The 25,721-nt window shown below is 45.1% G+C and overlaps 1 protein-coding gene across 1 annotated transcript; it reads left to right on the top strand.

Annotated features, from left to right (window-relative positions):
• The first annotated feature begins 200 nt into the window (after positions 1-200).
• On the top strand, positions 201-25,721 carry EHHADH (enoyl-CoA hydratase and 3-hydroxyacyl CoA dehydrogenase). Its single transcript, XM_079315087.1, has 7 exons — positions 201-332; positions 7,035-7,138; positions 7,863-8,035; positions 9,598-9,709; positions 9,931-10,035; positions 16,021-16,362; positions 23,238-25,721. Exons 1-7 carry the CDS (start codon positions 262-264, stop codon positions 24,506-24,508), a joined length of 2,178 nt encoding a protein of 725 aa, XP_079171213.1. The 5' UTR covers positions 201-261; the 3' UTR covers positions 24,509-25,721.

Genomic DNA, 25,721 nt, shown 5'->3' with positions numbered 1-25,721 from the left:
TCTTTCCAGCACCTGGACATCACTTAGAACTTGTGAACTGCTGCCTCACGGGTGGAATCAACTTTCTCGTTGATTAGGCTTGAAAGTTACCAAGATCAAACATTAGTGAACATCCTTTCTTAGGAGAAACTTGCATACTCCGCATTTGTCAGCCCCGGCAGAGGCAGGCCGGGCCGGGTCCAGCCCCGCGGTGGGGGCGGGCTGCGGGCGGGGCTGCCCCGGGGACAGCGGGGACACGGGGACGCGGCAGGAGCGCTCGGCATGGCGCAGTACGCGAGGAGCTCGGCCGTGGCCGTCATCCGGCTCCGCAACCCGCCTGTCAACGCGCTCAGGTACCGCCGGCAGGGGCTGGGGGCCCCTCGGGGAGCGGGTGGGGATTCTCCGATCTCATTCCCTCTCTCCGTGCCCGAGTGCGGTTCCGCCCAGTGCCGGAGGGAGGGCGGCCCCAGGGAGCCTCAGCCGGGGCTTCTGCACCGCTCAGCACCCGCTGAGGCCCGGGCGGCTCTTTCAGAGGTAGCTTGGATCTCGCTTTGCAAACGTGCTGAACTTTGCCATAGTTTCTGCTCTTTCTTATAATTTCTAGCTGGAGGGTTTCACAGGAGAAGTTTCAGGCTCAGCAAACCATGATTTCTGTCATCTCCCCTGGAGGATATTTAAGAACTTTGCCTATTTCTCATCATCTGCCAGTCTTTAAACATCAAGACACTGCTTCAGCAGGACAGTACAGCAGCGTTAGCTCAGCCTGGAGTGCTTGGTACAAGTCCATCCTTACATTTCCTGGTTTGATTGGGTGCTCCACACACCACTCAGTGCTTGCCTGGCAAATCCCTGCACTATCCAAGTGTGCACACAGGGGAAAGGGCAAAGGGTTCTGTGGATATCAGGCATGGTTCAGCAAGCAGGGCTGGCACCAGGATTAAATCCAGCCAGGGCTATCAGAAAGCAGTTCATTTGGCCTTCAAAAACAAAGAACTGACCTCCAAATATTGGTCTTGGTCAAGAAAGGCCCTGTGCAATCTCAAACACTAGCCAGTGCAAAACAAACACCAATCTGTAGGAGCCTCTGAAATTTTAGTTTTTCATGTGTCTTGAAAAGGCTCTGCATGCTTTTGGTTGACATTAATTGTGGGGTTTAGTTCCTTTAGTCCTGAATAGTACATAAACCCTCTAAGCAGTTGCAGTTGTTCAGTAGCAGTGACCACAGTGTCTATTCAGTCTGTATGCACAAGCCAAAAAACTCACTGCAGTTATGTTTGACTTCTAAATGAGAAAGTTTGTTAAAAAGAAGCTCATAGAGACAAGGAAGAGCAGGAAAAGCAGACAAAACCTGATGCTTTTCTGTAGCAAACCTACATTGTAGCTGGCAGTGCTCACTCTTCTGTTGCAACTTGTTTAGAAGTGCAATATTTCACATGCTTAGGTAATTACCATGAGAAACTTGGGTTGACTTGATGAGTTTAGACAAACCAGCCGTGTAAGACTCCCAGAACTGTACAGGCTAAGAAATCCTTTGGACCTCCTGTGCCCAAGACCAGCCTAAGAAAACTTCCAGGCTGTGCTCACAATAAACAATCAATCCTTACCATGAAAAATACAGACCTAAAGAATCATGGAATCCCTGAGTCCGACCATCAACAGTAACAGATACTTACTCAAGGAATCTGAATTCCCCTCTTTTGAGAAGTCCTGGAGAAAATCCAAAGTCACCTCTGCCTTTGAACGGAACAGCACAACAACTTCTTCAGACAGATATCTGCCTTTACTGCCCTTTCCTCCTGGCCCTGCAGTACCCTCACAGCAAGATGCAGTTCTGATGCACCAAGGGTGACAGCAGTGAGTGTCCCTCAGCCCCACAGAGAAGAAGGAAGACCCTGACAGACTTCAGAGGGATTAAACTAAAATTTGAGATGTATGTGGTCTTTGGTGGTGTGCCAGGATAATATCTGTTTTAAGAGATCCATAATTCCCACACCCTTGCCATCGAGTAGGTATTAGCTGAGATTTGACTGCAGTAGGAAAGGCAAAGCACACTCTGGTCCCTGGGTGCTCCTCCTATTCTGCATATTTCTGTATTGGACCACAGGGAGCAGGTTTGTTAGTGCTGTTGGGAATGTTTGACTGCACAGGTGATAGCAGGCAGTGCAAGTTACAGACAGGACTCATGTCCTACAATCCTAAAAATCTCATTTCACAGTAAGCACAAACACTTTTTAAGACTGGTGAAGTTTTGCTGCTGTGCTCCAGCCTCCCCTACATCTCCCCATTATCCATTTCCCCCTCTTGGGCCACCACACTGGCCATCAGCACTTTAGAAGCCACTGGTGGGCAGGAATTTTTGTTCTCCTGTCTGACACCATTCTCTGCTGTGTACCTGTCGGGCATTACTTTTCTGAGAAATGTGTGCTGACTGAAGAGTCTGGCAGGAAATTTGGTTCCCACACAGAGTCCCCTTTAAGCTAATCATTCTTTCCACCAGCAAAGGTGGTATGTGCCAATTTTGATTTGTTTGGAGGGTTTTTTCCTGGCTTGCAGAAGTTCAGTATTCAGAGATCTGCATTTATGAGACCTTGGCATTAAGAAATGGGATTTAGATATGCAAAGAGCTGGGAGTTTGAGGGAACAGAAAGGCAAGGCTTGAAAAAGGAAGGACTGACTACCCCTTGTCAGCAGAGGCAGGCTGCAGGCATTGGGAATTAAAAGGAGTTTAAGCACTATTTCAACATTTGAGCTGACAAGGACAGAAAAGCTCCAGGGAGGATAGGAGAGGCCATGCAGCAGGGGAGCTTATGTGTGGGATTCTATGAAGTATGACAGCATAACAGGTTTGATTGGGAAAGGCACTCCCTGGCTGCCAAGATTGTCTTTCTGACCCTGATCACCATAAAAATCAGAAAATGTAAAGGAGGTGAGAGAAGCTGCAGTTTCAGACAGGTAGCAACAAGAGGAGGATGCAATTACCCATGGATCAGCACCTCATCAGGATGAGGTACAGAGAGAAAATTCTGGGATGAATAAGCATCTGCTCCCTAAAACAACTACTCTAGAATTCCACCCAAAAGATGCCATTCTGGCTCTGGCCTTAATTTATGTGCAGGACAGTTCAATCTGGATTAGCAACTTGTCACACAACAACATGTGACAGTAGCTATGATGCAGCTGGATCTGGCACTGTAGCAAGGGAAAGCAGAGCAGGTAACTCCAGCACACAAATCCTCATTTTCAAGTAGGGGATTAGGTAATACCCAGCAGTTAATTCAAAGAAAAACACTGCAGGAAGCTATTCAAAGGAAAAGAAGCCTGTGACAATGGGAGAGCCTGGATGGTTTTTGTTCAGATTTGGGTTTCCAGGTTTTTAAAGCATATTAGAAGCTGAGAAAAATACAAAGGGAAAGGACCAGACCAGCATGTTTTCCATAAACAACATTTCCCACTTTGGATTTGAGTCTCACTTCTTTAAACGTGACTAAGTAAATATTCAGGATTCTCTTATGGTTTGTTTTTTTTTAATGAAAGAAATTCACATTCACAAACTCCAGCTAAAATGTGAAAAAAATAAGGTAAATAGTAAAACCCTGTTATAAATTCAGCACATTATAGTCACTGCAATGAGTTCCATAACATAAAAAACCTGGTATGGTAACCTCTAAGACTATTCTCTTGCTTTGATGTGCACCTACTCTTTAACAGCACCTGTTTCAAGTTCCTGAAGCACTGAATCACCTTGGCAGAATCACTTTTCTTGCAGTCAAAATAGCACCCATGGTGGAACTGACTGCATGACATGGGAGGGAATGCAACCTTGGAAAGCATGGAGGGAATTTTTGCATTGTTACTGCTAAATGAATGACTGTGTCACCCTAATGAAATACTTAGCAAAATTACAGTGACTGTTTCTTTAATGCTTTAACAGTTTGAAGCTGGAATTCTCATGAGTATTTTTATACTATATATTGTCATATATTTTACTATGATGCTTTAATTGAAAATTACATCTTTTAGTGTCAGTTATAACATGTGAGTAACAAAGCATGCAGTCTGTGTGTTGGACTGTGAAAAATCTAAGGCAAACTTATCACTCCATCTAAGGAAAGAAATTAATTGCTAAAAGTCTGATTTTTTTCTTCCTTTTTATGCCACAAAAATTCCCATTGGGAAAAAAATTATATGGAAATCAAAGAGATATTTACACAAGTACCAGGTTAAAATATTCACTGCCATCAACAGTCCTGTTGGGTTAAGAAAGGCAAGGCAAGGATCAAACTGGGATTTTGTAGCAGCCTTGATGACTTGTTTTTATTTTGGTAGTAGTATGTTGTAAGTGCTGAGAGCTTGTGACTGATTTCCTCTACAGAACCCTGAACCTTTCCATTTGCTGCAGACAACCCTTTTAGATAGACATCTGCTGGTCACATGCCTGGAACAGACACAGAAATACTGATTGCCTCTTGTCTGTTCCTGATGGAATTGTGCCATTTGTCTGTACAATTCCTACAAATTAGTAACTTCACATTTGTTTGGATCATGGAACATGTTTTTTCTCCCTCTGTGCACCATGGTTTGTAGAGTGTAATGACATTTCCTAATGGCTTTCCCTGCAATCTCCCAGCCCCTGGGTGATTTTGGTATTGCTGTGGCCTGGCTCTTCACTGATGCACAAACAAAACTGAAAGAGCAGCAAGCATTGGGTACAGCCTGTGGGTGCTCATCAAATAGCAGCAACCACAGACATGCCAAGAGCAAGGAGATAAAACAATTTTTAACATATTAAAACACATTTAGTGTATAAAATCTGGAAAGGTTTTAATATTCTGCTATGTGGACTTACATACAGTGGAGACACCTTTCCTGACTCACCTCTTAGTTTTACTTTAGCACAGCCAAATTATTATCATTTTAAGTTTTGGCCTTCAGAACCATTACTAACATCAGACTCCAGAGCTGTCTTTGATGTCTGGATTGGGCAACTGGTACATAACTGACTGTTCTCTCTCCAAAAATAACACTTCTCCCAGTCTCTGGTTACCAGGTGTCAGGGCTCCCACTGACCCTTCTGTGTGGCATGGCCTTACAGGCAGCAGATGCTCTGGAGACCCTCCTAGACAGCTCTCCTCAGCCAACAGCCCTAAATATTAGACTTTGCCAATGGTTCATCTTTAATTTCAGATTTTGAAGGGGGAATATGCAGAGGTTGGCTAGTGTAGTAATTATGTTGAGATGAACATTGCTGGCACCAACATCAGTCTTTTATTAAAAACTTTTCATGGTTTCTCTCAGTGGACTTCTTTCAGACAATTATGACTCCACACAGCACTGACTCCCCTCCTTTCTGCAAGTTCCCTTCTTCCTTCTCCATGACTAGCTAACCCCAACCTGCCCTTTACCTGACTGCCTGATCCTGTCTGTCCCTCACACAGCATCTTCTTACCTTGTCTGTCCCTTGCAGGACCACATGGCCCTTCCTCCCCACAGCACAACCAGCAGACTCCATCCCAAACTGCAGCAGACTCCAGATCTCAAGCTCCAACCACAGTTTGTGGCCAGCTAGCTCACTCTTTTATAACAGCCACCCTCAATGGGCAGGCAAGGCTGTCTCCACTCCTCAGCAATCAGTGCAGCTGTAATTCATTGGGAAGGATTCTGCACTATCCTGCACTGTCCTCACACCTATCTTCCCACAGGCTGCCTTTTACAGAGAGCTCCTTGGGCTCACAGGTTTCCCTTCACAGACTATGGATTCCCACATAAATTCTGCAAGCATTGCTCTGTAAAAATGTCTGTAGATAAGAGTACAATGATGTGTTTTTCATCTACTTGATGACAAGCTTCCTTTTTAGGTGAAATGCCCTCTAATACGTAGAGCAACATGAGTATGCCTTAGGCCTTTTTATTAGTTCTGTGTAATTAACACTGCTCCTCTCCACTGGGCATCAGCAGAGCTCTGCTCCCTTTTCCTCAGCACCAAGCTCACAAGTGGAGCTGAGCTCAGGAGAAGGTCTAGGAGGGAAAGCTGGCTTATAAAGGGCTGGGCAAGTGGATGATACTTCTTGGATATTTGTCCAGCCTCCAACTGAACGTGGCTCACATTATCAGAGGCATCTCTACATATGCACACAGAATAGTCTCTCACAAACTATATCAGTATGTGTATATATCAGTACATTTTAGTATCTGAATTATGTATACATAAAATTTGTATTAATATTTCTATTACTAAAGTATTAATGCTTCTATTTTTACCTACTGTCGCTACTGTTACCACCTTCTAAAACAGACTAGGTTCTCCAAGTCCATCCATACAAACAAATGAATTAGCTTTAAAGAGGCAAATGCAAAGTAGACATACAGTTGGGTCAGACTTTTGAAATATCTGGTTTGAAAAAATAGTATTTATGCTTCTACAGATCCATTTTGAAATTCTTCATTAATTATTTTCTGGCTGCATTTGCTGGTGTCTGCAGAGCTACCTGTTCAGATGAGTCAAGACATGTTCTGTGTAGTGTTTCATGCCCAAATTCCCTTTGACAGGATCCCACACCAGTGTAAGTCTGGACCTATATGAAGATCTTCACAAGGTGAAAGCTTTATTAACATTAGCAGAACCTGTGTCAGGTGTTTGAAAGATAACTTTTTTTATCCCTAGAGCTCCTTTCAAAAAGTTCTTTTATTGTCAGCGGTTTAGCATTAATTACTTCTAAATTATGCTAAACTGTTTTCTTGAAAATCTGAATGTTTAATTCATAAAGACATCTTCAAAAGAACATTTCCCTGTGCTGCTTGTGGAAACAGCAGTGCCATAGCCTGAAGAGGAGTCTCCAGGCAGTGACTGACAGGTCAGCCTGTCGGGTTTGGGTGTTTGTCTTGGAGTAAGAGGAGACTAAGGACAGGATTCCCATGGAGAGGCTGTGGCAGCAGCCAGCCATGGGGACTGCCTGTTGGACATGGTGCTCATCTTCACTGGGCTGCTTGGTGTTCATAGACCTCTTGGAAGGGGGATGTAGTTGATGGCTACTCACTGAATCTCTATTTTATTGCAGTCTGGCAGTTCTCCAGGCTTTGGAGGATGGGCTGAAGAAAGCAGATGCAGATCCCTCAGTGAAAGCTGTTATGATTTGTGGTGAAAATGGGAAATTCAGTGCAGGTAAGACATCAAACGCAGGCTGAGCAAAAGATGAAACACTCTCCAGCCATCCTATCTCTGCCCCATAACACTGCTGACAGAAATCCTGATTTGGCTGGAAATGGCCAGAGGGGTCAGAGGGTGCTTTGTCTATTTTGCTGTGCCACAGCTGACATGGGCATATGATATGCTGGACCTTGAAATAGGCCAGAAGTAAACTGGTCTGTTCATTCTGAAGTTAGGGTCAGCTGCTCAACTCCATAATATCCCAGTGTTCCCCCAGTGTCCATAGCTTTGTTTGTGTAAAATCTCTGGATCATTTACTGGTCTAGTGTATGGAATGTACCAGTGGTGAATAACAGATCAGTTCAAGGAGCAAGAAAAGCTAGGGAATTTCTGTGGAGTTCAACATTGCTTGTTAGTAGTAACTTGCACTTAACTATTCCAGGCTCAATATTACACCAGGAATGTTTGCAAATTTTTGCAGTGACTGCACGATCCTTACAGTCACTCTGTATTTTTGTATTCAGCCTTCCTCGGAGCTCTGTGAACAGGATCAAAGATCCAGGGTTCCTTGAAGGTGGTCCCAAAAGGGGTTGATTCCTGTTAACCACTCTCCTGCCAGCAGCATGCTCTGCAAGGGCTTGGGCATCTGGGAGCAGCTGTGTCCAATGGCACAGAGGGAAGGATTGTTCAGTCACCGCCTCGCCTACTAATTCCTCCTAACCTCTTGGTGCTCCCTCAGGAGCTGACATCCGAGGATTTTCCTCTCCGAAGAGACATGGAATCGGCCTGGCCCCCATCGTGTCTCTCATCGAAAGCTGCGGGAAGCCGGTGGTGGCGGCCATCGAAGGCGTGGCTTTGGGAGGAGGCCTGGAGGTGGCGCTGGGCTGTCACTACCGCATTGCACACGTGAAGGTAACACACCCTGCGGGCCAGAGGGGCTGCCGAAGGCGCGGGCAGCCAGGTACACATGGCACGAGAAGAGGCTCAGGGTGCCTTTCCTGAGACCCTCTGCCCAGAGGAGAGTGGCTTTATAGCTATAGGATACAAGTCCGTGTGCTCATTCTTCACCTGCACCACCACCCTTGACGTCTTTCCTAAGTCTTACTAACTAACTAATTTCAAGTAATTTCTAAATATAGAGTAACTAGTAGGATAAGATGGCTGTATAGAAACTTCAGTAACCAAATGTTAATTTGCCCTAGGTCTCATTATCTATATTCTAATGCAGACAGCTGTATCATACTGACTCATGCAGCGTGACTTTCTCTTATTTATTTTTTTCCCCAGCCCTGTGAATTTTGCACTTCTTTCTGCTCATGGCCTAGTTTCTATAGATGGTTTAAACTTAGCTAGCATGGAGCATTTACAGTTAGATTCCTCATGAATTCTGGGTCCCCAAGGAGCACTTTGACCAAAAGACAGCTTGAAGAGTCTTCAGGAATGATCTGGTTTTTTCTTCAATCTTCTCCTTCAAGGTTCAGGAATGCTGAAACACCTTGAGCCAGTACCTGTCTCCTTGTACAGATTCCTCACAGACAGGGCCATTCTGTCACTTCTGCAGTGAGTCACTTTCTCTGTGGTAGTGTGGGTTGCTGTAATAGCATAAAGTGCTACACCACATCATCCTCTGTGCCACCTAAGGTGAGGGCCATGGAATCACAGAATCATTAAGGTTGGAAAAGACTTCCAGGATCACTAAGTCTGACCTTTGACCAGTTACCACCATGCTCACTAAACCACATCATGAACTGCCATGACTACTGGACTATAGGTAGTAACTCAAAGTCTCTTAAAAGCTCAATAGAAAATGTGCAAATTATTTTTTAAAGGCAACAAAATCTAGGTAATTTTTTTAAGAGAAGACCTTATACACTTTCTGCTGTCCCTGGCTTATCTGCCATGACTCTACCAGATGTCAAATGCACCAGGAGACATTTGAAGGAAGATTAGGGAAGAGTTCAGTGATGTTCAAAGATTAGGTGGGGCTCTGAGCAATCTGGTGTAGTAGAAGGTGTCTCTGTCCATGACAGGTAGTGAAACAAGATGGTTTTAAGGTTCCTTCCGACTCTTTACTAAACTTGCAAAAATTAGAGCAGGGAGATGAAAGTAAAGCCAGCATGGCCTCTGACAGTTGGTAACAGCTGCCTGAAAGCATTATTGACACGTGTCAATCTAGGGAATGCTGTTGGCCCTACAGCTGTCCCACAGTGCTGTACTAGCACAGAAATATTCTGAAAGGTCACATGTTTTTCTTGTGCCTTTGTACAGAAATCCTTCAAATGGTCAAGTGGGGTTTTTTTTTTTTTTTTCTTAAATATTTTATGTTGCAAAAAGCAAGGATGAAGTTTCTATGTAGAAATTCTGGGGCTTCCTAGAGAAGCAATGTGACCCACATCTGCTTGTCTTCCCTCTTTTTTGCTTATTTTGCAATTCCCACTCTTTCTGATCAGATTTTTTATTTTACTTCTTTTTAGGCTCGGATGGGTTTGCCAGAGGTCACCATAGGGTTGCTGCCAGGTGCTGAAGGCACTCAGCGACTCCCCAGACTGATTGGAGTACCAGCTGCTCTGGATATGATCACTACAGGTAAGTTCTATGGCTGTGTACAAGAACATGGCATCGAGTCATACCAGCTTGGTCTAAAAACCAGGAATCTTTTACCTGTGTAGCTGCTGGAATTGTAATTCTACTTGCCTCCACCCAGGAGGGGCTAATTAGCAGCTGCACAAGTCATTTGATCAGGTGGAAAAGAACAAAATTGCCCATCAGGCTCCACTGTAGTCACCTTATTTCTCTTTTTGTGGCAGGAAAACACATTCCAGCAACTGAAGCACTGAAGCTGGGCTTGGTTGATGAAATTGTGGAAGAAAACACCATTGAGGCAGCAATCCGTTTGGCAAACAAAGTGATTGGTGAGGAACAAATTGTAGCAGTTCCAGGAAATAATTGGTGATGTTTCAGGGCTGAAAAGAGTCAGAAAAAGCCCATCAGTTTGTTCCAATTTATATACTCCATTCTTGAGTTTTGGCATCCATATAAGACAGAATTAATTGCAGTATTTGTTTCCTGTTGTCTGAAGTGAAAAAAATCAAATGCTGGAAAGCTGCAGAAATTCAAGTGAGATCCAGAGAAGAGATATCCATCAAGTCCTCCTGCTTTTTAATTGTATAGCCAAACTCACCTGCTCCTCTGGGATGCTGCACTCTGCAGATTTTAGAGAATAAGTGCTCTATCCATATACAGTTCTGGATCCCAGCTGGCATTGCACACATTTTGGTTGCACAATCCATAATGGCTGAGCAAAAATAACTTTTTCCCTGTAGTGGAGGGTCTGGCACATCCTCTGCTCAATTTAATGAACCATGGTCTGCAAGTGACTCTGTCCCTAATCCTTTGGGTGCCATGTAAAAAAATGGCCTGTGCAGATGGGAGGGATGGGGAGAGATTTTTTTTTCCCCCATTTTAGAAATAACAGAATCAAATTCACTGGAGTTAACTTAGGAAGAGGAACATTCCTTGTGCAGCATGAGGAGCATTACCCTGAGAGAAAACAGGACATTTTTTCACTACTGACCTCCTTGTACCTTTGGAACCCCTGGATTTCATGTGGGGCTCTGTCACAATGAGGTGAATGCAGGAAAGCAAAAGACTCTTCCTGCTTTGATCACATGGTCTTTACAGGCAATGCTGTCCAAGCTGGGATGTTGGTTTTGCTCCTCCAGGTCTCTTCACTGCAGACAAGGCCTCTTCTCCATGCTAGATGCTGAGGCAGCCTAAGCTCTGTCCTAGATGACAGTGCACTGTGTTTTAAGATAATTCAAAGAATGGACTGTTCTTAAATATCAGTGTCTTGTACACTTGCCCACACCTTGAGATGTACCAGGCAGGCAGGAAGGTACTCTTTGGTTGGGTTTTCTATAACCCATCCTTCTATTCATCCTACATAGGTTAGGGCTTTGTTTTCTAGTGCAGAATCAATGACCTAAGCAGTTCTCTTTTCTCTTTCCTGTATGTCATCAGACTAAATATAATTCTTTCTCAAGAGATGGGTGATGCACTTCACTGCTGCTTCTAAGAAAAACAAAGGTACTTTGGTTCGCTGAGTTTGTCTGTTTTGAATGAGAATTCTGTTTCTCCATCTGTTGGGAGAGCAGTGAAATATTACCACTCTTCTAGGGAAATTAACCAACAAACAGTGCTCCCTGTGAGGTACCCTCTGGGCTCTGAATAATGCTTTGCACAAGATCTATGCCAGTACTGATGGCAGCAGCAACAGTGTGTCATAAAATGAGTAATGGATACATTGCTGGAACTGGCAAAGCAGGAAACATTCTGGATTTCAACAAATGCTATGGGCATTCGGGTGAAGTTTAGATATTTGCATGCTTGTTTCTTTCATGACAGACATTGTACAGTGTCTGACAGTTGTGAAAACCAGCTTGGCCTTAGAGGAGACCCTCAGGAAGGAAGCACTGACCACACTATTTCTCAGGGTAACTTGCTTTCTGGAATTTATGTCCACTACCAATACTGGCAAAATCCTGTTCTTTAGCTTTATCTTCTTTGGAAATTGTCTAGCTTCATCTTCTTTGGAAATTCTATCTACCAATATTTATTTTAATTTTTTTGAATTGTATAAGCATACAAGGACCTGACTGAATGTCCAGCAGATAGCCTGTCCCAGTCTTACTCATATTAGATTTTCACTCTGTTTATTGCTGATTTGAGCTACCCCAGCAAAAAATGAGTAATGTCATTGACGGTGTTTCACATCACACTATACACCAACTCCCACAGAACTTTGAAAATGCTTTCAGACTCTGTCCAACAGCTTTACTGGCATTTACAGTACCTGTTTTAACAGTGAAAACACTGGTGAGCTAGCTAATCTATTTCTTTCCTGCTTGAAAAATTTCTCATTAGACCCAGCAGAAGACCATGACAAGTTTTGATGCACCATTTACCCTCAGGTTATCTAATAATTTGAAAGATTGGTGCACCCAGGGCCTGCATGTTTCTTTTTTTGCTTTGGCCTTTGCCTAAAGTTAATAAATTTCCTGTCATACAAAGGCAAGGAAGCGCTTTCATTTTTCTCCATCAAGCACTAACAGGGCTGCAGAAGAGATTAGAGTCTTGTATAGCTGGTCTGGAGTTTGCTCACATTGAGTTCTGTTTTCAGTGAATATTTTTCAGATAATCTTACTAAAACCAGAGAGAATGTACCAAAAAAACTGCCATCACAAAATTCCACTGGCTTTGTGTGCATGCAGAATTTTGTTTCTAATGAGGTTTTTTAAAAACATGAAGCTACAACTGCTGACTTTTTACAGAGCAGTCTGGCTAAATAACTGGTTTTGTCACCACTGGAATTTCTGTAGGCTGTACTGTGAGATAACTCTCAAAGAATCAATTCAGAAATAATTTTCTTCTAAAGCTTTCTCAGTGCTGGAGCTGCAGTATCTCATGTCAAGAGATCAGTCTCAAATGACTGCCTTACTGTATCAGGGGTCCTTGATTACTGCTGTGATACACAGCTGACAGAGCTACTTTTATGGCACATTGGGAGAGCATTCTCATCCATACCTTTTTATGGATTGTTTCTAATGAAGAACACCTTCAAAAGATGCTCTGAAACAGTAAGTGGGTGTAGGAATACACAGAGGCAATTACTGATTCTGAGCTAGATTTTTCATTGAAAACCAGTATTTATATATTGCAGATAGGAAGCAAGAATAATTCTCTGACCTCTCCTGGCAAACTGGTTTCTCCAGGCTAAAGAAAATATCTTCACTTCTCAAGGCATTTTTTAAGTGGAATAGACAGGACCTAAATCCTTGGGGACAAGGAGAATGTCCTTTCATTAAATGTGCTTGATGCTCACTGCAGTAATCCAAAGCTGCATTTCAGGCTCTTCCCAGATGATGGCATCACAAAATTGACAAATGGCTGGATCTGCTGGTGGCATGCAGCAGTTTGCAGTTCATTCTGACCACTTTTTTTTTGGCGTACTCTGGTCTTCCTCAGCCAGAGGAGAAATTGTCTCCTGGCCTCCACACAGCAAACTTTGAAACTCTGTTTATACACCCCTTATTTTTCTGACCCCATCTGCTGATTGACCTCAAAGCAAAGCAGTGCCAATGCCTTACACCAGAGTCAAGGAAAACCAGAGCAATTTGGAGTAGCTCAAGTCCCCCAGGTACTAAGCTGTGTGGAAAGATGATGAGTTTCTGCCTGTAAGCTACTGGGAGTTGCTGTGGAGGAAGCAGATGTTCCTTCTGAGGCTCATCAAAGCCAGAGGCAGAACAGATGCAGCTGGTGGGTAATTGCATCCTTGAAATGGAGGCTGGAGGAAAGGCTTTCCTTTAGAGCTGCAAGGGCTTTCTGTGAGCCATCTCTGCCAAGATGCACAATATCAAGACATTTTAATCTCTCCCCAGGGCTCAAGGTTCTGGCTGACACCTTCATTAGACAGAGACCTAGCCAAGTGTCCCTTGGACACAAATAGAGTTTGTGAAAAGTCTGACATGGCCTGGAATTGTCTCTGGCAGCCCGAGAGGTAGAGGTAGGGCTCAGCTTTATTCCTCAAAAATTCACAAGTAATTCCCTGCATGAGGAAGAGCATTAGGTTGGCCCTGTCTCTTGCACATGCCATCTCATAGTGTCCCAAGGGTTTACAACTCTGGGAGGGCATTTCTTCCAATAACATAATATTTGACACTGCATGCATACATGGTGCATCTGCTGATAGAAATTTTACAGACTCCATCTAACCTTTGTGCCACCTGGACTACAAACCTGGTAAACAAAACAGGAGTCTGTGTTAGCTCCTGTGTGTGGATGATGCTTTTCTTGCAGCACTGATGTCTGACCCTGTTCATCATCTCTCTGCTGCTTTACTTTCAGAAATCAAGCTGCAGGTGTGCCACACTGATGTCTTCTTCCCAGATTTGGATTCTGATAATTCTTTCCTGATCATAAACATGTCCTTTATTCTTATTAGCATTGCAGAAGCTGAGATAATGCACAAAAGTGCTGTATAAAATGTATTTAGTTTACAGCTAAAATAAGAGTTTCATTACAGGACCTTGAGGTTTGATTTTTTTAGTCTGAGGAACTGTCTCCTGTTCCCCATCACTATTTGTGCTTACAGTACTATTTGCTGTCTGAAGACCAAGCTTAAAGGCTCCCATTCCTTTTTTACCAGCCCTTTCCACTGGATGTCATATGAAGTCCCTTGATCTGCCCTATCTTCCAGCCATCACATCAACTTTCTGGGACAAGCCTGAGCTTTCCTCTTGTGATGGAATATAACCCACTATTTAAGTCTTAAATAAGGAACTGCAGATAAAGGGCATTTTTGGGTTGAAAACTTAGACTTAGGGGAAAAAATTATTCCAAAATAAAGGAACATTATTCTGACTAAATCCTGCAATACTGACTGATACAACTGATATCCACCATCAATGTGAAAACATTTTTATGAGCTCTAATTACAAGGGAAGCTACTTACACAGTGAGTGTTCATCTTTTTGTGCTCACTAAGAGGCTTAATTAAAAATCTGAGCTCTGAAGACCTTTATTACAAGAAATCAGTATATTAACTCATTCTGGAAACTTTCTGTATTTCTATTTCTCCTAAGCATTGCTCAGTCTTGGAGGAAGAGCTAGAGTCAGGACATATTCCTCAGGCAACCGTGCCTGCAGTGCTGCCATTATTCCTGCTCTTTAGCATACCCTGTAGGATTTTCTGAGTGTTCTGCAGATGCATTGGCACTTCCCTAGCTCAGACAACAGGAAGATAAAGGGGAGTTGGATGCAGTATGCTGCCTTGGAAGGAAGTGTGCCCCCATGGCAGAGCTCATCTAAGAGGTCAGAGCAATGAGACCCTGTCCCCAGAGAGCTTCCCCATGAGGTTCTCAGCCCACCACCTGACTTTGGTGGCAGTCCTGGCTGCTTTTGGGAGCAGCACTAGCAATCCATGCAGTGCCATACTACAGTTAATGGTCTGGATATGGCTGTGATGACAGCAGGGTCTTTGTGAGAATCTTGAGGTATCAAGGGGATACATCCCCAATTGCTGATCTTCCTCCTCCCTGGTCTTTACTGAGCAAGCTGCCTTTAGAGCAGAGTAGCATCTGAGTATGGCCAGGTTATGAAGAGGACAGAAAATTTTGACTTATGAAATGTAACTAAGTTCTCCCAATTAAAATCCTGTCTAGGTATCACCATAGCAACCTCTGTCTGTAATGAACTTTACATATTTGTGTAGCAGCTTGATTCATCCCTTGCTGACATAAACATGAACTCTCCCTTGTTATTCATTTGCTGCCCAACTCGTGCTGAGTGAGATCTCTTTTTGGTTAGTTCCAAAATGGCTTGAGGGGCTCCTTCAGTCAGGGAAGAAGTCAGGGTGTATTTTCCTCTCTCTTGTCAAAGTCTGGGTCAGGCCTCTGGCTTTAATGCCTCTGGCTAGTGTCAACTGGGTCCTGAATACTAAAGAGTACTGGAGGAAAGCTTCATTACTGAAGCCTATAGAAAGATCCATATGAATGTGGCAGCTGGGACTGTAGAGGGAGAGAACTGGAAAGTCAAGCTGGAAAGAAGCTGAGAAAAGGAAGGAGAGAATTACTTCTTTGAAAATAAAGTCTTACTTTTTTTGAAGTGTGAGAAGGGACTTGAAAAATCATAATTGTCAGAGGAAGCAGAAATAAGGAGAAATGTCAGAAGCTTTAGTTGTAGACCCAGCTCACCGTGCCATGCAAGCCCTAATGCAGTGGGAGTTGAAGAAGAGGAGGCAGACTGCCTTCCCAGCCTGTGGAAAACGGTCTGGAAGTCTGGAAAGACTACATCTGAAAAGATCTGAATGCTCTGTTGTGTAACTCCATTTCTCTCCCCAGGTCAGCCGCTGGGACCCCGCAGGCTCAGCCTAAAGGCAGTTCCCAAAGTGCCCAACATGGAAGCGTTTCTGCAAGAAGCGGCTGTGAAGGTGAAGAAGCAGGCGCGGGGGTGCCTGGCGCCGGAGCTGTGCTTCCAGGCCGTGCGCGCCGCCACCGAGACGCCCTTTGCCGAGGGGGTGCGGCGGGAGCGGGAGCTGTTCCAGGTGCTGCTGAGCTCGGGGCAGGCCCGGGCGCTGCAGTACGCCTTCTTCGCAGAGAGAGCCGTGCACCGCTGGGCAACTCCCACAGGAGCCTCCTGGAGCAGCGCTGCCCCGCAGCCCGTGCGCAGCGCCGCTGTCATAGGTAAGGAGCGGGAGCGGCGGGGGCTGAGCGCAGCCACTCGCACCCGCTGATACCCCACACCCATTGGTGAAGCTCTCGCTGCACTGGGAAGCTCCAAATTCAACTCGCGTGCCGCTAGACTAGCACCTGATGTCCTCCTTCCTTTGGAAGAATAGCTTTCTCTCACTTCAGAGACAGCTTCGTGTGTGGACCATAAGCAGTCTGCTCCCTTTTAAACACCGAGACCTGGCTTTGCTTCCTGCTAGAAGCAGGCCTGTAGGAAATTCTCCTCCTCCTGGTCTAGTTCTGTACTGCAAGTGCATGTGCACAGAGTCACTCAGGGATATATTAATGCAAAAATGTTTTGACAGCTGTATTTTAAGAAGATTTCATCTCACTGGGATCCACTCCTGCCATTTTGTAGCCCAGCAAGATAATGCCTTCATTAATTTTTTATAAGAGCAATTTAAATAAAACCTTCAATGCACTGCTGAGATTTAAAAAAAAATATATCTTTCAGCTCTAGCTGTTGATAGTAGCACTCAAAAATGGTTAGACAAGTAATGGAGCACTTGGAAAACATCCATTCTGTTTCAAAGAAATCTCACCAGATCAACACTGGGGTTTTTTTCTAGGTGCTTCTCAGGGCTCTTAAGCTGTCTGACAACTCATTTTAGGCCATAGAGATTTTTTTGGAAGTTCTCTTCATTAGCTGTCATGCTGTATTTTTAATAGAAATGGGTTTTTAAACATCAGTCCACAAACCTGTGAGAAGGATCTGTGGCTGTTAAAACATTCAGGTAAAGAGACATTAATTATTACCACATTTATTCTATGATTTGAAGAGCACAGAAGTTTGGAGATGCACTTTTGTCAGCCCCAGACAGGTCAGTCCTGCAGTGTGTGCTTTGACAGGAGGGCTCATGTTGGAGTTTGGAAGAATGACCAGGTGACCAGGAGGGACATTCTCTGCTCTGTGCTGCTAAACCATGCCAGAACAACACACTTGCAAAGACCTAATCACAGTGACAGTTTTAGCCAGAAGGGCTGTTAGAGCTGAGCTGCCTATTTTGGGGCTGTAACTGAGCTAGAGGGAATTCTGAGGACAAATGCAACCTCTCTTTGAAAGTTTCTAGTAGAAACATAATCTCTACATTATTTCCATGCAGAATTGGCTGTGCTGCATATCTCTTACATTGGATTAAGTATTTGCCACTCTTCTCTGGACAGATTTCTGAATTAGCATCTGAAATTGCCTCAACCTCACCCCCAGGTTTCAATGTTTTCATAGCTGATTACAGGCAATGCCCAAGTTAACTCTTCCTTCTGCAGAGCAACTAAACTAAGTGCTTTGATACTTCTGCTGCAAAGCACAATCTGTCACCCTCTGGTCATTTGATTTACCCTGAACTTTTCCAAATTTTTCAACACTTCATAAAATGTGCAGAGCCAAAGTGGGAACAGCATTCCAGGAGTAATTACACCAAGGTCAGGTACTAAGATATTTCTTCCTTGCTCCTGCTTGGTATGCCCAGGATAACAAGCAACCTTGATATTAGCCATGTTCAACACATCCAGTTAATTATCTACTGGCAGGGAGCAGCAGCACCCCAGGGATGGGGAACCAATGGCAATAATAGGGGTAGAACCACAGAATCCTTGAGGCAAGAAAGCACCTCTGAATGTCACATTGTCCAACATCTCTACTCACATGGGGCCACATTGCTCAGGACCATGTCCAGACAACTTCTCCAAGCATGAAGACTCCACAATTTCTCTGGGCAACCTGTGCCAGTGCCCAGTCAGCTCCACATTGAAAAAAAATTGTTTACTTTTGTTCAGAGGGAACTCCCGTGTTCCAGATTGGGCCTATGACCTCTGATTTTATCACCAGAGGCCACTTGAGTCTGGCTCCATCTCCTTTACCATGTGCCCTTCTCTCAGGTGTTTATACACACATGGGTGAGATCTCCCAAGCCTTCTCTGTGCTGAAGTCACAGCTCACTCAGCCCTTCCTCATGAGACATGCTCCAGTCCCTGAATCATCTTATTTGCCCTTCACTGAACTCACTCCAGTCACTCTTGTACTGGAGCCCGGAAGTAGACCCAGCATTCCAGCTATTGATCTTACCAGTGCCACACAGAGGAGCAGGATCACCTCCCTCAAGCTTCCATCAAGACCCCTCCTGACATAGCTCCATAATACCATTGATCTTCTCTGCCACAAGGTTATTTCTGCTCAGAGTCAACCTGGTGTCCACCAGCACTCCCAGAGCCTTTTCTGGAGGCTGCTTTCCAGCAGTCAGCCTCCACTATGTACCACTCCTCCCCACATACAGGACTTTACACTTGCCCATTCCTGAAGATCCTGCCCACCCATTTCTCCCTCTGGATGGCAGCACAACCTACTGCTGCATCAACATTTGCAGTACCTGGGCAAGGCAGTCAGGGCAGGCCCACAGATTGTGGCCAGGACCTACTGGAAGTACAGGTGATCAAGCAAAGTTCCCAGGATGATACAGGTCCAAAGTAAAGGTGGGAAGCCAGTCTGCAGGCTGAGGTCTGGATCAATAGCAGCCATAGCTACAGTAAGCCACCAGAACTCCTCCAAGAAAGCTTAAGAAAGGAAAATGAGCCCAGGTCTAAGCTTAAATGGGGCTCGGAGGCAATGGGCAGTGCAGGTGGGTGGAGGGTCCAAGTGTGGCTGGTCAGGGACCTTAAATCCCATCAGTGCACTCAGGGCCTTGACACTCACCCAGACTCCAGCCCTTATTGAATCCTCTGCTCCATTACACAGTCCCTCTATCCCACCAGTAGAGCTTGCTTTGCTTCTGCCCTTGTTCATGTCATACTTCATTTCATGTGGCATATCTTACCTTGGAGGTTCTTGATCACCTCCTTCTAACCCTGAATCCCACACCAAAGTGGGATTTCTGCTTTCTATCTGCTCCTTTCTGAATCTTGTGCTTTTTTTTCCTTCTTCTGGAAGGCTTCCCTCCTATTTTGCCTTTTGATATAAGTGAAATTGTAAGTCCATTAGAGACAGGCAGAGAACATGCCAAGACAATTTTTTCTTTCAGGCTACTGTAACAAAAAGTCATTCTCCAGCCAGTACAATGCTCTACAGTGTTTTGTGGCTTCATGTTTTTGATCTGAAGTACATTCCTGCAGCACCACAAATCAAAATCTTAGGGGTGATTTTTGAGGGACTGACACCTTTTAATATAGTGCTCCTCATCCATGCAAGTATTGAGTCTACCTCGGTGACCCAGGGTCTCTCTATTTTTGCTGCAGAGAGGGCAGTCAGAGAAAGATGCTGCCTCAATTTAGGCTCCCCAGAAAACATGCAGAACCCACTTTCCCACAGACAGTGCTGTGCTGCTTCACACACTAAACCCATGTTGCATTATGCTGCTGCTTCCATCTCTTATTACTGCACGGTGAGAAGCAGCTGAGAAGATCATGTTGACTTTTTCATGTTGACTTCTTGTTTCTTTTGCTTTTGTTGTTCTGAACTCTTGGCTCCCACGTCTTTTCACTTTCTCTGGTTCCTCAACACCCAGAAAGAAGGTTCTTTTTTCTCTGTCCCTTGCAGCTGCATCTCCCCACAGTTCCCTGTTTCTCTGGAGTATTACATTATTTCTGCTTGAAACTGATACCCTGAAACAGAGAAAGCAGCAGCTCCAGCCTGCAGCAGCCCATCACTCCCCATTGCTTATTGTTGTTTTTATCAGGAAAACTGGAACAGTCCTTGCATAATTTTACCAATCTATAAAGGATTATTTCAATTGCCAGGCATTTAAACGTCCAAATATTCATTATAGTTCAGAGTGTTTTCCACTGATCAGTATTTCTGTAGTGTGTGACTGTACATGATCTGCCTTGTACGTATTTCAAGTTCTTTTGTTTTGAAATTTGTATTTTAAAGTAGTTCAATTAATTTTGTATGATTTTTCATGTTCTAAGTACCTCACGTGACAGATCAATAATTAACCATCATTATTCACTCAGCTTGCCCAGAAAATGGATTTGTCATACCCATATTTGGTCTGAAATTACATATATACAAGTGTGGTTTAATTATATGTCAAAACTTCATTTCATAATAAAAGACCAGGATGGCTGGGCACTGCTCTTACTTCTAAAGCAGATTTCCAGTCTTTTTAGGAAAGATGTGCCCTGGACATGAAAATAGTCCCCTGCATGGAACATGAGAATATAGGGTTTTTCCTGGTTTGGGGGAGGGAGAACACTATTGAGTAAGAAAATGGAACATACAGCAGAAATTCTGGAGCAGTTCCTCACCATGTTTCAGTTTGTGTGATCTGAGCTGAGCTGAGACATCTCCCTTCCTCTTTCCTCCACAGCCTTCTACACATGTAAAGCCTAATGATCCCTTGCCATTTTTTTCTGCTCTAACATATTCTTCCCCAAGATCACTTGGCTTTCTGAATTGCAAAAGAGGATCCTCAGAAATGTCTCTTTCACTGCTAGATAGCCAAAGGTCTTCTTAGTTTTATAGCCCAATTTTAGAAAATATTTCCAGGGGAATCATGCTGTGCAAGCTGTAATGTAACAAACCCCTTGGGGCTTTCATTACTGTCTCTGCCAGCTTCATTAAACATCATTTCATACAGGCCATTGCAGACTTCTGCAGGAAGTTGAGAGACAGCTTTTCTAGGTCAGAAACAAGCTTGGCAAGCTCATATCTTATCTATAAGCCTGTTCCCGTGGCCTAGAAAGTGTAGTACTACGAGCATGTGTGCCTGTCTCTCTGGGGATGGCTGAAACCTGCATGGAGTATTCATGATGAAAGCATCTGGGGGAATCACCTGGCACCACTGCAGAGCTTCCCTGGGAAAGAAGCTTGGGAAACATCTGCTCACAAAAAAAGGTCTCGATTTAGGAAAAGGCAGTGTGTTCACATGGCAAGAGAAGCACTGGACATGACACTGGAGCTGGGAGGATCAGGAGTGCATAAGACCCAGGATGTATGGACAATTTGGAAATTCTAGATAGAAACCCCAGACCTCCACAGTGGGAAGGAAGAGATTTCAAGAGGGAGTCGTGGAGCTGCAAACACTTCAGCTTGATGTCTAGAGACAGCCTGGCAGACGGAGCTGGGTTTGGGGGGTGAGTTACCCTCCTGCACTGCAGGAAGAAAGCACCTGTGTGACTCACCAAAGCCAGGGAATTCCTGTCCCTAATTGTACCTGCTCCCCCCTCAAAGGCTCTGGAGAATGAGCACAGTGGGAGCAGCTACTCATGTTCAGGTTTTTTCAGCCAGCAAACCACAGACACTGAATTACTAAGAGTTGATTCATGTTATTCTAGTTTATTTTCAAATTAGTTTTCAGCAGAACTTGATTATGAAATAGCAAATCAAATTTCCTAGAAAGGAACCTCAGCACTTGCTTGGGAGTGTAATGATGGTTTGTAAGCAGGCTGCCAGCTAGTGATGCCAGTAAAAACAATCTTCTGGTGGCTAAGCAGGGAATGTTTGAAAAGTCTGGTGTGCACAGAAGCTGAAGGTATACAGAACTAAACCAAGAGTGTGTAGCATGCAGGAAAAACATCCTACCTTGTCTGACCTTAGTTGCTGGAACTTGTTTAAATCATGACGTCATTTCAGCTCTTCTTTACAAAGCTGATTTAGACAAAAAATTTTAATCCCCTTGTTCCTGTTTATTTGTTTAGCTGACTTTCATTTGTAAACCTGAGATTAAAAAAATCATTTTTACAGAATTATAACAAACCCATACTTTGTCTGGTTGCTGCTTTTTTTAGGATATTAATAATCCTCCCATACAGAGGCTTCTCACTTTCAAAGCTGGTAAAATTGTGCTGACCTTCCCTTGCTAGTTTGTATTAATTTAGTCAGAAAAGCCTCCACTGTGGGAGAGCAGGATCAGTGGTGTGGGCTGTGTGTCACAGGAAAGTGCAGCTTCATTTAATGTCACAGAGGACAGAGCTGGTGCAAGGGATCAAGCCAGTAATCTCTACACTGGTATTCTTGGGGGTATGAGCTGGGGGTAGCACATTTATGGATCTTGGAGGGGAAAATTACAGTGTGGATGGATTCTCAGTTACAGGAATTCTGGGCAAGAGCTTTAACTGTGTGGTTGAACAAGGAAGACTGACTTTGAGAATCTCCAGCAGTTAGGAATTGCCTGTTTTGGAGGACTTGAAGAGCTACTGGTAGGCAGAGATACCTGACAGAAAGTGTAGGCAAAAGGCTTCTGAAGTGGCAGCATGATTTAAAAGGAGAGAGAAGATGTTGAAACCTAGATTAAGAACACTGCATTAGTTATATCCCATTTGACCAGGCACTGAGAGATACACAAGACCTTAGAGACAACATTTAGAGAAGATCAGCATCCAAGTCTTTACAGAAATAGCAGCTGATTTTTTTTTTTTTTTTCTTAATGCACATAACAGACATCTCACAGGAACAGGGAGGTACTCATACCCTCAGGGTGAAATCTTGCTTTGAACCTACCTGCAGAAGGTGGTAACAGGATTGCAGCTGTAACTCAGAGCTTCTCTCTTTGATTCCCAGGTTCTCACTCCTCAATGGTCCTGGTTTCCATAGGTATAAAACTTTGCAGAGATAAGACATGAATCACACAGCCTGTGCCCACTGGGTGAATCCCAGTGGCATTTTGTAAGCTTGTGAGGGTACTAACTTGTCTTTGTGCTACCTCTTTTCAAGCATTTAGGCTCACTGAAAGAGCTAATGCATCTTTTTCCTAGTCGTCAATATCTGTTTTCTGTGTGCGTGCAAAATTGTTTTCCAGAGGCCTCCACTTTTTATTCTGGAGATACAAGGAAATACTACTGTCAAGAGATTAATTTTCTATTCCTAGCCTTTGATTCCATCTTGTTTTTATCCTTAGGGCTGGGAACGATGGGCCGAGGCATCGTGACTTCTCTGGTTAAGGCCAACATACCTGTGGTGGCCCTGGAGCAGGACCTGGAGTATCTGAACAAGGGAAGAAAAGCTGTGATGCTCCTTTTGGAACGTGAGGCTATGAAAATGGAAGGGGGTGCCAAGTCCCTGGATTTCCATAACCCTGCACGTCTCCAGTTCACTGTGGACTTTGATCTGTTGCGTGATGTAGACCTAGTCATCGAGGCTGTGTTTGAGAACATGGCACTGAAGAAGGAAATATTCCACAAGCTGTCAAAGATCTGCAATCCGGGAGCCTTGCTGTGTACAAACACATCAGCCCTGAACATCGACGAAATAGCCTCTGCCACCAGCCGCCCACAGCAGGTCATCGGCACCCACTTCTTCTCCCCTGCCCACGTGATGAGGCTGCTGGAAATCATCTACGGCCGCCACACGTCCCCCACCGCCATCGCCACTGCCATGCAGCTGGCCAAAGCCCTGAAAAAAGTTGGAGTGGTGGTAGGGAATTGTTTTGGGTTTGTTGGGAATCGCATGATGTTTCCGTACGTAGAGCAAGCGGTTTTCCTTTTAGAGGAAGGAAGCAGGCCGGAAGCGGTAGATCAGGTTCTTGAAGATTTTGGGTTTAAGATAGGCCCTTTCCGCATGTCCGACCTCGCGGGGCTGGATGTGGGCTGGAGGTCGCGGCAGGGCCAGGGGCTGACGGGGCCGTCGCTGCCCGCGGGCACGGCGGCCCGGCATCGGCAGGGCCAGCGCTACAGCCCCCTGCCGGACCTGCTGTGCGAGCACGGCCGCTTCGGCCAGAAATCCGCCCGCGGCTGGTACCGCTACGAGAGCGCGGGGGGCCGGGCAGCCACGCCAGACCCATGGCTCCACAGCTTCCTGGCCCGCTACAGGGACACCCACGGCATCAAGACCCGCTGCATAGACAGGGAGGAAATCCTGGAGCGCTGCTTGTTTGCCCTCATCAACGAGGGCTTTGCCATCCTGGCTGAGGGAATAGCATCAGGCCCGGAGCACTTGGATGTCATTTATGTCAATGGCTACGGGTGGCCCAAGCACACGGGCGGCCCCATGTTCTATGCCTCCACCGTGGGGCTCCCCCGTGTGCTGGCTAAACTGCAGAAGTACTCCGAGGCCCACCCTGATGTGCCCAGGCTACGGCCCAGTGCCTTTCTGCAAAAGCTGGCGGCTCTGGGGAACCCCCCCCTCAAGGACTGGATGTCCTACACGAGCCGGCAGAGCCCCAAGCTGTGATTCCTCTGATGGAGGCTGATCCCTTGAAACCAATGCTTTAATTGCACTGCCTCTTCCAATAAAACACAAAGTGCTACAGGCCTGTAAACAAAGTCACAGGCCTTCAGAGACCTGTGCAGGGAATAATTTTGGCTGATGATTGATCTCAGTTCCCCAGCTGCTGCAGGTCACCTCTGCCTTCATCCATCCTTCTCTCTCAGCCCCAGCCTCACCCACTGCCTTCACACACTGCTGTGTAAAGGCCCATCTCATTTTGCACTGCCTGCAGATCATCATAGCTGTACTTCTCTTCCAGTCTGTCTTTGGGGAAGGCAGGGAGCAGCATTTATAGCCCACAATGCAAATCATGGCTGGAGCCAAGAAAATTACAATCACACTTCAACAAGACCTGCGGGATCTACCAAATCCTGTCTTCAACCTATTTCCCAGTTTGTTTCAGTTCTTTCCTGTGCAACCACCTCTCCTCAATTTACTGTCTCTTCTGCAGCCAGCCAGCCAGCTGGAACCTGCTCTCCTCCTGCTGCTGGGGGCAGATGGCACGAGGGTGCAGCAGCTTTCAGAGGTTAAGTCAAATGAAGTGGAGAGAGAGGGTCTGGACAGAGAGCAAGGGGCAGTCCCTTGCTGTCCCCTGGTGCTATCTCTCTCCCTGCTGCAGAGGAGGCTCTAATAAATGCCAGGAAAGCCACAAATGCATCAGCCTGACTAAACTGCCCTGTGGTGTTGGCTCATGACTGGCTTTCTGCATCCAGACTCCATCCTCTGTTGCCATTATCCCCACCTGGCTTTGTCCAAGCAGAAACATCTTCTGGCATCTCTTCAGTGTGGAAAAGTGTTGCCATCACTCCCCACATCTTGCTTGCCTGCAGCTACCAGGTCTTGAGGCTCAACAGGCTCTAATTGACCAGCTTGTAACACGGCCTGGCACTGGCCAGGTTTCCACATGATGAGAGGATGCTCTGGGAAGGGCACAGCACAAGAGCTGTGCAGGCAGGGACACTGCTTGCAGGCAGGCAGGGAGGTGGCAGATCTGTAGCAAAGGGCTGAGCAGAGTGAGAGGTAGCCAAACTAGCTCCAGACTTGATGCTTTGGGACAAAGTCTCCCATTTCACATTTCCAGTGTGGTGTGGGGATAGGCTGGTCTGTATTCCTTTCTCAGGGACACCAAATGTTTGTCTTTTGATTTTAATTTAATAAAACTACTTTGATTATCTAA

Source organism: Erithacus rubecula, assembly GCF_903797595.1.
Source record: "Erithacus rubecula genome assembly, chromosome: 11".
Taxonomy (NCBI): Eukaryota; Metazoa; Chordata; class Aves; order Passeriformes; family Muscicapidae; genus Erithacus; species Erithacus rubecula.
This window is presented reverse-complemented; position numbering and strand designations above follow the sequence as displayed.

Coding starts and splice junctions, on each gene's coding strand:
- EHHADH (XM_079315087.1), top strand. CDS start 262: ATGGCGCAGTACGCGAGGAGCTCGGCCGTGGCCGTCATCCGGCTCCGC. Junction 333..7,034: donor CCGCCTGTCAACGCGCTCAG/GTACCGCCGGCA, acceptor ATTTTATTGCAG/TCTGGCAGTTCTCCAGGCTT. Junction 7,139..7,862: donor AAATGGGAAATTCAGTGCAG/GTAAGACATCAA, acceptor GTGCTCCCTCAG/GAGCTGACATCCGAGGATTT.